Consider the following 12,727-nt stretch of genomic DNA (forward strand, 5'->3'; position numbering starts at 1 on the left):
AGCCCAGGGCATAGCGCCTTACTCAGGCTCCTCCTCCTCCTCCTCCTCCTCTTCCTCTTCCTCCCCATCCTCCTCATCTTCTCTGTCCTCCTGAATCCAGGAAAACTCCCTGAAATGAGATCAGAGGCAAGAGGTGAGCCTCCCTGAAGATGCACCCCGAGTCCACCTCCTGCTCCAATTTTCAGTAAGATGTCCTGTGACCCCTTGAGATCAGACCTGAACCCCTCAACCAAGAATCAACCCGGGAACCCCCACCCGAGGAGCCCCAGGCTCTCGCTAACAACATGGCACGAGGGGCCTGTCTCAGCCCCTGATCCTCTCTGGGCCTCAGTTTCCCCCTCTGTGCAATGCGGGGCGCGGGGCTGAGGACCTGAGACCTCCTGCGGATGCACTCACGGGCATGCACAAGGGTGCTTGTTGCAGAATTACTTACAACAACAAATTTTTGGAATCAACCTAAATGTCCATCAATAGTAGACAGGTTAAATCAACGCTGGCACATCCGCATGACGGAATAGGATGCATTTATTTAAAAATAAAAAGTGTGAGCAATCTCTATGTACTGAAGCTGGGAAGATCTCAAGATAAATGGGTAAATGAATATAGCGAAGTGCAGCTAGGTAGGTGCATGCTATGCTTTGTGAATAAAAATCAAAATAAAAGGAGGGGGAGGTCCAAGCTTGCATGTGCTCAGATGGTCTCTGGAATGGCACAGAGGAACCTGGGAAAGGGATGGGTGTCAGGGGGGAGGAGGGAGGGAGAGGCAGGCTTGGCCCACCCTCTGTGCCCTTTTAAGTCCTCGAGGTTCTGTACTAAGTGCCTGTCATCCTCCCAGTCATTCCTCAGGGCCTCCCCTGGCTCCCAGCTCCCACCTGGACATCTCTTCCCCGGCCTCATTCTCCTCCGCGTAAGCTGACGCCACCACTGCTGCTCCCTGCGGGCTGGCGCTGCCATCCTGAGCCTGGTCCTCCTCCCAGTGAGGGTCGACCTCTTCTAGGATGAGATCACCGGGCTCTTCTTGGCCTCCAGGGAGGATGCTGACTGCAGGGGACACAGGGTGTGGGGGAGAGTGAGCTTGGGGCTCAGTCCCAGGGACCATCCAGGGAGCCCTGGCCATCGCCAGCCATGCGCCAGCCCTCAGCCAAGCAGTGGACACGGCACCATGGTCAGCGGGACCGTTAACAACCGGATCGGCGCTGAGCGATGGGCTGCAGCCCGCGATCAGTCACCCTGTCTCCTGCCATTCGCTTTCCTGAGACCGAGCTTCCGTTACAGCGAGTCTGTGTCTCTCCTTCTTGGCGTCTGTGCAGAAGCAGAAACAACGCTTCTCACCACAGTGTGGCAGGTGATGCCAAAAGACCGAGGCCTGAGGTCCCCCTGCACACCAGGTGCAGGGAGCCTGAATGTCCCCACGATGCAGAGAGCGCTTGCCCGCTGCCTGCTCTCTTGACGCCGCCCCTTGGTGAGGGCACACTACACGCCTGACATCTCAGCACCTGCCTCTGGGCGTCTTCTTCTCCTTCCTGGACCGAGAGGCTCCACCCCCCCAACTTTCTCATGGAGGTGGTCCCACCTTCAGAGAGAATGTGCAGTTTTCAGCATTTCTCCATGTACCCTGTCCCCTGACAGTGAAAACTCTGTGCACTGTGAGTTTGGCGGACGTGGGTGCAGGGGAGACTCATCAGGAACCTAAGCACACCCCCAGGCAGGGAAAGGAGGAAAGGGGGAGGTTGCAGGGATACCAGGTGTTTCCAAAAAACTCAAGGGGTCTAGGTGGCGCTCACGTCAAGCACGCATGACTAATGGTGACTTACATGTTTTTTATTGATTTCAGAGAGGAAGGGAGAGAGAGAGAAGGAGAGAGAAACATCAGTGATGACAGAGAATCACTGATCAGCTGCCTCCTGCACATCCCACACTGGGGATCAAGCCCACACCCTGGGCATGTGCCCCGACCAGGAATTGAACCGTGACCTCCTGGTTCATAGGTCGATGCTCAACCATTGGGCCACACCAGCTGGGCTGCTTACGCTCTTTAATGTCAATGAGAGCATCTGCTGCTGTCCACTGGCAGTCCCCACCCTGAGGCCAAGCCTAAGAAGAACGGCTCCTGGGAAAACCTGTGTCCCATGGGGACACCAACTCCGTGACAGGCTCGGTGCTGAGACAGTCCTCTGTGGGCCTCCCCAGCCTTCCGGTGGGAGTCCTGCTGTCCAGCCTCAATGCCACAGGCTGTGCCCCCTGACCCTCCCCTGCTCTGGTGTCCCCGAAAGGCAGCTCTGGGACAGTGGAAGGGACTCTGATCCCCCCTCGTCCTGCCAGGAGTCACTGTTCAAGGAGGATTGGGGGATCAATGGCCACTCATTCCCGGTCCCTGCAGGTCTTCTCTTCAGGACACCCTTCTTTCCTTCCATCCATCCGTCCGTTTGTCCATCCGTGCTCTCCCAGGCTCCCTTCTCCCCTGTTTCAGAGGCCTCCCGCTGCTGCCACCCCTGAAACAAAGGAGAAGACAGGGGGGGCGGGGGGGGGCCAGGTGGCCAGGCGGAGGGGCTGAATGAGTGAGTGCCTGAGTGGGTGAAGGCTGGGGAGGCTGGGGCAGAGTGGCGAGAAGGGGGACACAGCCCCTCAGGACCCCCAAAGCATAACTCAAGCCCTAACTCCTGTCCCCTGTGAATGTGACCTTGTACCCTTATAGGAGAACACAGGGTGAGCGGACAGAGGAAGAGGCAGAGCCGGGGAGGCAGCTGCAAGCCCGGGGACCGAGTGCCCGCAGCCACCAGAAGCGGGGAGAGAGGCATGGACGGTGTGCCCCTCAGAGCCCCAGGAGGAGCCACCCCTGCCAGCCCTTTGACCTTGGACTTCTGGCCGCGTGAACTGGGGGAGGGCACGATTCTGCTGCTGGAAGGCACCCAGTCTGCAGCCCCGGCAACTCACACCGGGTCCCTGGTAGGGGTGTTGAGTTGCCCCATGGCGGCCCCAGGGCCCTCTGCTGACCCCTGACCCCCACGCTCCGGCACACAGGGAGGCCCTGTGTGGGCTGGCTGAGAATTCTGCCTCCCTCCAGAGGAGCAGAGAGAGGGTAAGAGAAGCCAGGGGGCCCAGCCGGTGTGGCTCAGTGGTTGAGCATTGAACCAGGAGGTCAGGGTTCGATTCCCAGTCAGGACACATGCCCAGGTTGCGGGCTCAATCCCCAGTGTGGGGCATGCAGGAGGCAGCTGATCAATGATGTTTCTCTCTCATCACTGATGTTTCTATCTCTCTCTCTCCCCCTCCCTTCCTCTCTCTGTCAATAAAAACATATTTAGGGGGAAGAGGAGCCAGGGGCCCCACCCTCAAAGCTCTCAGCCACCCCAGGGAGGGGTCTCTGTCCCAGGGCACGTTTTCCGTGCGGTAACCTCAGCCGGACTGAGAAGCTGCTGCCAGGCCATGTGGTCTCTCGTCTCCGAAAGTCCACAAGAACTTGTCCGGTGACCTTGGGCACAGCGCTACCTGCCCCGACAGGATGGGGGTCCCCGCTCTGTGTCCTCCAGGGCGGCCATGAGCACCACGAGACTGTGGAGTCCTGCTCTGAGGCCTCCCCTCCCAATGTCAACACAATCACACAGACCCCCTCGCCCCCGACAGCCGCTGTCAGACCCGAGCTCCACAGTCAGTTGGCCGGTCTGTGCCCCAGGCCACAGCAGCCGTTCCAGCCTCGAAGTTCTCATAAAGACCACCACCGGCCTAGTGGGACTGGGGTGGGACACAGCCTCACAGACACTGTGAGGCAGCCCTGGGAGGCCCTGAGCCCTGCAGTCGCAGTGCCCGGATCCAGGTGGAATAGGGCCACCACCCTCAGGGCCTGAGTGCCGCTTTGCCCACCTGGAGCATTCATCACAGGCCTGGCACATAGCAGGCCCTCCTTTACATGTGTGAGCAAGTGAATGAGCAGATGAATGAACGGATGGATGGATGGATGGGAGGATGGATGGATGGATGGATGGGAGGATGGATGGATGGATGGATGGATGGATGGATGGGAGGATGGATGGGTGGATAGGAGGATGGATGGATGGATGGATGGGAGGATGGATGGATGGATAGGAGGATGGATGGATGGATGGATGGATGGATGGATGGATGGATGGGAGGATGGATGGATGGATGGATGGATGGATGGATGGATGGATGGGAGGATGGATGGATGGATAGGAGGATGGATGGATGGATGGGAGGATGGATGGATGGATGGATAGGAGGATGGATGGATGGATGGGTGGATGGATGGATGGATGGATGGATGAATGCCCTGTCCTCCACAGGCCTTTCCTGAGGCCACAAATTGAAAGACGAGCAGATTTTGGGCCCTAGCCCACCCCTCCTGCCTCAGCCTCTCCCCGAGTCCCGATGCAGGTCTGAGACAAAAGGCAGCACACTCACCTACCTAACCTGGCCACAGGTAAGGGGATACCCTCCCAGCTCAAGGCAGCTGAAGTCTGTGGGGTCCAGTTCCCTGTCCATCTCCCCTCACCCCTCAACCAGGAACTTTGCTCAGCCAAACCCTCCGGCCCAGCTGCCAGGGGCAGTGGGGAGCTCTTTCTGGGTGTCCCAGCAGGACGAGCTCCTCTGCATGGAAGCTCAAGACAGGCCAAGTTCATCCCCTCCTCCCCCTTCCCAGCCTCCAGCAGGGCCTCCAGCCACCATCTGCTCTGGGCCCAGCTCTGGCTCCCTGGCCAGGCTGACCTGAGGCGGGGCCTCGGAGCACAGGCTCCCTCAGGAAACCCTGACTGTGCCCCCCAAGCGAGTGCAGGCCTGGCAGGGGACAGCCCACGGCCCCTGCGCGCTCAGGCCAAGCAACCCTCCCCGAGATGCACAGGAGCACCCACCAACGTGTCACTTACTGGTCTGCACGTCACATGTCCCCGGGCCATCAGGCTCCTGCACGGGGAGAAAGGGGAAAACCATGTGGCCTCCCCACCAGCTTCCCCGGTTCCATGGTCCCTCCCGCACACGCAGGGGCAAGAGGCCTTCCTTCTCCCCGCCAGGACACTCCCCCCTCCCCCCCCCCCCCCCCGCCCCCAGGACAGGCAGAAGATCCCCTTGCTCCGGCCCCACGCTTCCCTGCCTCCGAAGTCGGCTCTGCTCCAGCCGCTCTCCACCCCCTGCCCTCCACCCCCTACCACAGCAGGACTGGACCCAGGCCGCCCACCCCCAGTTCCAGGTGCTTCTATGAAGGTGTCCAGTTGTCCCCAAGAGAGAAGGGCCAGGGGCCAGGTTCTTGGAGGGGAAGAGGCGACCGGTCCCTGCTCCCCAAACCCACCCACGCTGGAGTCCTAGGCTGTCAGGAGGCACACAGAGCCTCAGGCTTCCTACAGCCCATTCTCCCAGAACGTGCGGGTCCTCTCTTACCTCTGGCCTCTGCACATGCTGGTCCTCTGCCTGAGGGCCCTTTCCAGTCGCCCTCATTCACTGTCACCCACCCACCTCCTACTCCTTCAGGGCTCAGCTCGCAGGCCACCTCCACTGGGAAGCCTTCTGTCATGCTCCCGGGAGGCTCCTCCTCTGCACCCCACATCCTCTCTGCTCCACCACGGTAGCACCTCCCCCACCGACTGTGACCTCTCGCAGGCAGGGCTGAGCCGGCCCGCTCAGCCCCACAGACACGGTGCCTGAGAGAGTGCAGAATGGCGGGGCAGGGCAGACAGGCGGCCTGGGCGGGCTGGGCTCCCGTGGCCGGCACCCTTCTTCCTTCTGTATGATGGCCCCCCTGAGACAGACCAACCATCCCACTCCTGCCCCCATCCGGCCCTCCCTCCCCTAGCCCAGCACCCACCTGCTCCCCAGCCTTCCCACGGAGCACGGGCTGCGGCAGGGCCATCTGCAGTCTATGCAGGAGCCACGCCACCAACCTGTGGGTGGGAGAGAGTGGCCATGTCCAGGGGGGAAAGTGACACCCCAGGCAGACAGCAAGCCCCCCAGAAGGCAGACCAGAACCCAGGCCTCCAGCCCCAAAGACCATGGTCCCCCTCCCCCACTCCTCCTTAGGCAAGTCTCAGGCTACTGCTCAGGCACCAGCAGGTAGCTCAGGCTCCCCACCCCCACCCCAACCCGCTGCAGGTGCCCCTAGGCCCCTCGCCCATTGCCAGGCGGGGAACTGGTCAGTACCTCGCCCGATTTTATTTTATTTTTTGTATATATTTGTATTGAGTTCAGAGAGGAAGGGAGAGGCAGAGATAGAAATATCAATGATGAGAGAGAACCATGGATTGGCTGCCTCCTGCACGCCCCCGACTGGGGATCGAGCCCACAACCTGGGCATGTGCCCTGACTGGGAATCCAACCGTGACCTCCTGGTTCATAGGTCAATGTTCAACCACTGAGCCACACCGGCCAGGCCCTAGCCCAATTTTAAATGCATGTGTCCTTTGGCCCAGGCTGAGAAGGTGCTGCTGGGGTGGCCCTGGGCAGGGGCCCTGGAAACCCCTTTGAGTTTTCTCCCAGGGGCATCTGTCACTTTTATAATTTTAAAAAGAGTTTGGTGAAGGTTGGGTGTTGGGCTGCTCCCCACGGGAGTGTGGCATTTAGGGGGGCTCACCTGGCAGTGTCCCCGGGGGGTGGCAGGGAGGAAGCCTGGAAGCCAGGCTGGGGCTCCTCCTGGGGCTCCTCCTGGGGCTCCTCCTCGGGCTCCTCCTGGGGCTCCTCCTCGGGCTGCGGGGGGCCAGGAGTGGGCAGGGGGGGACTCTCCGGGGCCTGCAGCACGGGCTCCGTTTCCAAGGAGCACCCTGGGGTCTCTAAGCAGCAGGGAGAGAAGGAGATTCAAATGACATGGGACCCCTTAAGGGCACAGGGGACCAGACTGAGGGGTAACCATGACCGAATGGGGAGCCCCTTGGGATTCCCCCAACCATCCCCATCAGCAGACAGACATGGGACTGAGGCCCAGGGAGCAGAAGGACTTGTTCAAGACCTCGCTAGGCTGTCCTAGGCCACTGGCTTCCCAGCCTGGCCTGGGGAGGGGGTCCTAGTGCCCCCACAATAGGCCAGCAAGCCCTGACCCCCCCACCCCCACCCCCAGCCGGGATCCCTAGGCCCCAGTGCTACCCCACCCAGCCTGTGACCATCTCAGACAGCCCCTTCGCAGGTCCCCTGTGTACCTGGGCCCAAGGCAGCGTCTGCAGGCTCGTCTCTGCAGCCCTGGATCATAAGCAGGGAGAGAGGTCACGGAGCAAGGCTGGCCCCACGCACCCCTCCCCTGGCCAGCTGTGCGCCCGCCCTCCCTTCCCCTGAATCCAGCCCCTCCTCCATCACTCCTCCCATCAGGGACCCTCCAGGGATGGGGTGGGGACAGACGGCCTGAGACCCCAGAAGCCCGCCCAGGTGGTCAGCTTCCTGCCGCCCCTTTTCCTCCACTTACCTTGGAGCTTTTTGGAGGCTGAGGCAGCACTTTCTCCAGGTGCTGCTCCAACCACCTGAGCAGCCAGGGCACAGGCCTGCAGAGCGGCCGGTGGTCAGCCAGGCGGCCCAAGGAATGGCCAGCCATGCTGTCCTGACCGTCTCACCCAGCCCCTCCCAGCCCTCGGCTCCCATTCTGCCCAGTGGGAGCCTTGTACTGAATATTCTCAAAGGACCTCAGGCCTGGCCTGTGTGGCTCAGTGGTTGAGCATCAGCCCAGGAACCAGGAGGTCACGGTTCGATTCCCACAGAGGGCACAAGCCCAGGTGGCTGGCTCAATCCCCAGTGGGGGTTATGCAGGAGACAGCCGATCGATCAGTGATTCTCTCTCATCATTGATGTTTCTATCCCTCTCTCTCCCTCTCTCTTCCTCTCTGAAATCAATAAATATATATGTATATATTTTTAAAAGAATGAATGGAGGTGAACACCTGACTGGATTTCCCGTAGAGTTTGCGAACTGGAGGCTTCAGGCTTTTTTGGGGAGCCCATGCCGTTCTGACAACTTTTCAATGACTTGGCAGTTTGACATTAAAGCCTACATTTCCAGCATCTCCCTTTTTTTGCAATTACAGTTTACATCCAGTATTATTTTGTATTCGTTTCAGGTGTACAGCGTAATATGCTTTACACAGTGCTCCCCCCATACCCCCCGTACCACCTGCCACCATACATGGTTATTACAATACTACTGCCTATCTCCCCTGGGCTGGCCCATGACTACTCTGTAACTACCAAACTATACTTCCCAATCCCCCCACCTTTTCCACCCAGTCCCCCAGCCCTCCTCCCCGCTGGCCACCAACAGTCTGTTCTCTGTATCTATGAGTCTGTTTCTGTTTTGGTTGTTCACTTATATTGTTACTAGAGGCCTGGTGCACAAAAATTTGTGCACTGGGGGGGGGGGGGGGGGAGTCCCTCAGCCCGGCCTGTCCCCTCTCACAGTCTGGGACCCCTCGGGAGATAACGACCTGCTGGCTTAGGCCTGCTCCCGGGTGGCAGAGGGCAGGCCCAATCCCTAGGTGCAGCCCCTGGTCGGGCTCAGAGCAGGGCCGATTGGGGAGTTGGGGCACCGCCCCCTGTCATGCACAGAGCAGGGCAGATTGGGAGGTTGTGATGCCACCCTCAGTCACGCTCAGGGTAGGGCCGATTGGGGGGTTGGGGCACCGCCCCCTGTCACACTCAAGGCAGGGTCAATGGGGAGGTTGCGGCACCACCCCCTGTCACGCACAGAGCAGGGCAGATCAGGGGGTTGGGGCGCCACCCTCTATCACCCACAGAGCAGGGCCGATCAGGGGGTTGGGGTGCCACCACTGTCACACTCAGGACAGGGCCGATGGGGAGGTTATGGCTCTACCTCATCACACACAGAGCAGGGCCTATTGGGGGCCGGGGTTGGGGCGCCGCCCTCTATCACCCACAGAGCAGGGCCGATCAGGAGGTTGGGGCGCCACCACTCTCACACTCAGGGCAGGGCCGATGGGGAGGTAATGGCTCTACCCCGTCACACACAGAGCAGGGCCCATGGCGGGGGGGGGGGGGGTTGGGGCGCCGCACCATGTCACACACAGAGCAGAGCTGATCAGGGGGTTGGGGAGCTCCCCCCTACCAGGCACAGAGCAGGGCTGATCAGGGGGTTGGGGCGCCTTCCCCTGTCACGAACAGAGCAGGGCAGATAGGGAGGTTGTGGCCCTGCCCCCTGTCACACACAGAGCCGCAGGGCGATCGGGGGGTTTGGGCACTGCCCCCTGTCACGCTGATCCCGGTGCTGGGAGGCATATTACCCTTTTACTATATAGGATAGAGGCCTGGTGCATGGGTGGGGGCTGCCTGGTTTGCCCTGAAGGGTGTCCTTGATCAGGGTGGGGGTCGCCACTGGGGTGTCTGGCCAGTCTGGGTGAGGGGCTGAGGGCTGTTTTCAGGCTGGCGGGTGACTGAAGCTCCCAACTGCTCCTTTTTCTCTTTTTCTTTTTTTTCTGGGCCAGCTTTAGCTCTGACTCCAGCTCTGAGGCCTCTGCTGCTGAAAGCAGGTATCTGGTTTGTTTGTGTTCTATAATCGAAACAATGTATAACTCCAGCTCTGAGATCCCGGGCCAGCTGAAAGCAGGTTTCTGGGGTTTTGTTTAGCGTCTATATTTGTAACTATGTTTCAAACTGTAGGCTCAGAGGCCGGCAAGGCAGGCGGGGAATGTTGGAGTCCTCCATCACTGAAGCAAGCAAGCCTCATGTTAGCTTCAAGCTGCCTGGCTGCCGTCCGCCATCTTGGCTGGCAGTTAATTTGCATATCGCCCTGATTAGCAATGGGAAGGGTAGCGGATGTACGCTAATTACCATGTTTCTCTTTTATTAGATAGGATTCTGATTCCACATCTAAGGGAAACCATATGGTACTTGTATTTTCTAGCTTCTCTTGAAAAACTGGAGGATCTGGCCTCCCTGGGCCCGCACTCCTACAGGGCAGAGGCACCTGGAACTGAGCAGGCCCCTCCCTAGAGAAGGACACAGGCTCCTCACCCAGCCTGTCCCCCTGATGACAAGGCAGCCACCCCCTCAGCCACCTCTGACAAGTTCCACACTGTTGACAACTATGAGGCCAACCTAGGTGCCCCCATGTCCCCCACAGTGGCCCAGGCTCTGCCTCTGGGCTCCACACGGCATCGCCTACACCCGTGGTTGGCAAACTGCGGCTCGCGAGCCACATGCGGCTCTTTGGCCCCTCGAGTGTGGCTCTTCCTAAGCCTTAGGAATATCCTAATTAAGTTAATAACAACGTACCTACCCATATAGTTTAAGTTTAAAAAATGTGGCTCTCAAAAGAAATTTCAATCATTGTACTGTTGATATTTGGCTCTGTGGACTAATGAGTTTGCTGACCACTGGCCTACACGAAGCCCACCTTGGGAGGAGCTCACCCACACCTCTTCCCGTCCTCAGAAGGTGTCCCTGCCTGGGGATCTCCCAGGAATCAACACAACCAGCCATGGGCAGCACAGGACCCATAGCCCCATTTTGTGGATGAGAAAGCTGAGGCCCAGAAGAGACCAACCGCATGTCCAAGGTCACACACTGAGGTGGTGGTGGACCCTGCTCTTAAACACAAGACCCTGGGCTGTGTGCACACTAGCTCCCCCCTCCCATCCCCCTCAATACCGCCCCCCTCACACACACACACACACACACACACACTACAGATGAGGCTCAGGGGCACCCAAACCGGCGCTCAGGGCTGGGGACTCACCCAGTGTCCTTTGCCCTGGAGGCCTCGTTGGATCCATCTGCAGAAGAAGGCATGGCGGTCAGCAGCAAGAGGCCAGCCCAGAGCCCCCCGGTCACCCCAACTCAAAACCAGGTTTGAAGCCTGGGCCAGGCCCAGGCCAATGGCCCCTCAGCCCCACCTCTGTAAAGCTATCCTCCCTCCTGGCCTTACCTGAGGCCCCAGTGCTGCAGTGCCCAAGGATCTGAGCTCCTGCCTGTGGGGACGGACAGACGGACAGCTGTGGGCAGAGAGCCCAGGTGCGCCAGCCTCCCAGGGCCCCCTCCGCACCCGACCCTCCCAGTCCCAGCAGTACCTGACCGGGGCCCTCGAAGCCGGCTGCAGTGCTATGGACGGGCTGTGGGATGACCTTCACCACGCCCTTCCTCAGCCAGGTCAACACCCAGGCGCTGGGGCTGTCGGGGACAGAGGTACACGCCCACCTTCAACCTCCCCAGCCTGGTCTGAGTGGATGTACAACTAAATAAAGATCCTGGGTTTTCCAACCTACAGCAATTGGTTGGAATTGCAAACCTCTATCTACCCCCCTGGGAGACTTCAGACATGCTGTCGTCCCTCCCTGGGAAGTGGGGGCACCAAGTCTCTGTGAGTTGGGTGTGCCCGGTGCCATCCTGAACCCATGCCTGAGAGCAGCCAGCTCTCACCATCATCCTGCCTCCCCCTCATCTGGCTCAGGGGTCCCCACCCTGCGCTTGGCACACATCCCATGCTCTAGAGCAGTGGTTCTCAACCTCCCTAACGCCGCGACCCTTTAATACAGTTCCTCATGTTGTGGTGACCCCCAATTTCATTGTTACAAATTGAACATCATGAAAGCATAGTGATTAATCACAAAAACAATATGTAATTCTATATGTGTTTTCCGATGGTCTTAAGCGACCCCTGTGAAAGGGTCGTTCGACCCCCAAAGGGGTCGCGACCCACAGGTTGAGAACCACTGCTCTAGAGGGTGGAGGGTTTCTGGTGGGCGGGGGGTGGGGGGGGGCGGTTTCCTTGTGGCCGAGACTGGTCATCCTAGATATGAGGGTTCTGGGCTCACTGCCCGGGCCAGCCCCAGCCGCAGACGTGCTCACTTGGGTAACTTGTGAGCAGAGATTTCATGTAAAAATCGGAGGTTCTGGCCGCGCTGGCCATTTCACTCCGGCACTGAGAATCCCACCCTCACTTCTCCTGGTCGCGTGGCCCGTGTGGCTAGAGACGGCCCCCCACTCCTGAGGCTTTCTTCAGCCAATTCCCCAAATGCCCCACACTGGGCCTGGGGGTGACCGTGGCTCTGAGAACAGTGTGGGCCCCACCCCAATGGCTCCCCAGCTGGGCGGGGGGCGGGCCCTCAGGAGGGGGAGGGGTACAGCACCTGTTCATTCCAGGGTCCACAGCAAGCTGGGCCTGGAGGGATGAGGGCGGAGCAGAGGCGGCTTTCTGGGTCTCTGGAAAAAGAAGCCCCCACACTTCATATTCATTTTTTAAATATACTTTTTATTGATTTCAGAGAGGAAGGGAGAGGGAGAAGGAGAGAGAGAGATAGAAACATCCATAGTGAGAGAGAATCATCGATCAGCTGCCTCCTGCACACCCCACACTGGGGATCGATCCCACAACCCGGGCATGTGCCCTGACCGGGAATCGAACCGTGACCTCCTGGTTCATAGGTCGGTGCCCAACCACTGGCCGGCCAGGCAAGTCCCCCACACTTTAAGATCTGGAGCCTTGGAGAGCCCATTTCTACCCTGTTTGGGAGGTCAAGTCAGAGGCAGGGGAACCCCAAGCGGGTCAGGAGGCTGGGATTCCAGCTCAGCTCAGCCTCAAAGTGCCCAGAGCCCAGCGGGCATGCCAGCCTTGTGGCTCCTCTACAGGCTGAGGGGAGAACACAGTCCGTCCCACTGGGCCCTGCCATCCTGGGCGTCAGCACTCACCCTGTGGGCCGGGGGCAGCCACAGCTCCTTCCTCCCCTTCCAATGGCTCCTCCGGAGGCTGGAGGGTTCAGATAGGACCATGTAAGCCCTCGAGAGGCCAGTCTGGTTC

General features: G+C 59.6%; 2 protein-coding genes across 2 annotated transcripts in view; one reads left to right on the plus strand and one right to left on the minus strand.

The window, feature by feature from the left end:
* Positions 1 to 12,727, plus strand: part of NLRC5 (NLR family CARD domain containing 5) — a 940,085-nt gene that overhangs the window by 603,245 nt on the left and 324,113 nt on the right. The gene's annotated exons all lie outside the window — the stretch shown is intronic.
* The window catches only part of CNGB1 (cyclic nucleotide gated channel subunit beta 1), a gene marked incomplete at its 5' end in the record, with an annotated part of 47,738 nt that overhangs the window by 34,262 nt on the left and 749 nt on the right, over positions 1 to 12,727 (minus strand). The window contains 11 exons of the mRNA XM_081108346.1: positions 23 to 109; positions 873 to 1,041; positions 4,881 to 4,917; positions 5,813 to 5,888; positions 6,575 to 6,770; positions 7,134 to 7,173; positions 7,394 to 7,469; positions 10,670 to 10,706; positions 10,859 to 10,901; positions 11,001 to 11,100; positions 12,060 to 12,091. Of these exons, the coding sequence (XP_080964472.1) occupies positions 23 to 109; positions 873 to 1,041; positions 4,881 to 4,917; positions 5,813 to 5,888; positions 6,575 to 6,770; positions 7,134 to 7,173; positions 7,394 to 7,469; positions 10,670 to 10,706; positions 10,859 to 10,901; positions 11,001 to 11,100; positions 12,060 to 12,091 (893 nt within the window). The remainder of the gene's footprint in view (positions 1 to 22; positions 110 to 872; positions 1,042 to 4,880; positions 4,918 to 5,812; positions 5,889 to 6,574; positions 6,771 to 7,133; positions 7,174 to 7,393; positions 7,470 to 10,669; positions 10,707 to 10,858; positions 10,902 to 11,000; positions 11,101 to 12,059; positions 12,092 to 12,727) is intronic.

Source organism: Myotis nattereri (assembly GCF_964212035.1).
Source record: "Myotis nattereri genome assembly, chromosome: 15".
Classification (NCBI taxonomy): Eukaryota; Metazoa; Chordata; class Mammalia; order Chiroptera; family Vespertilionidae; genus Myotis; species Myotis nattereri.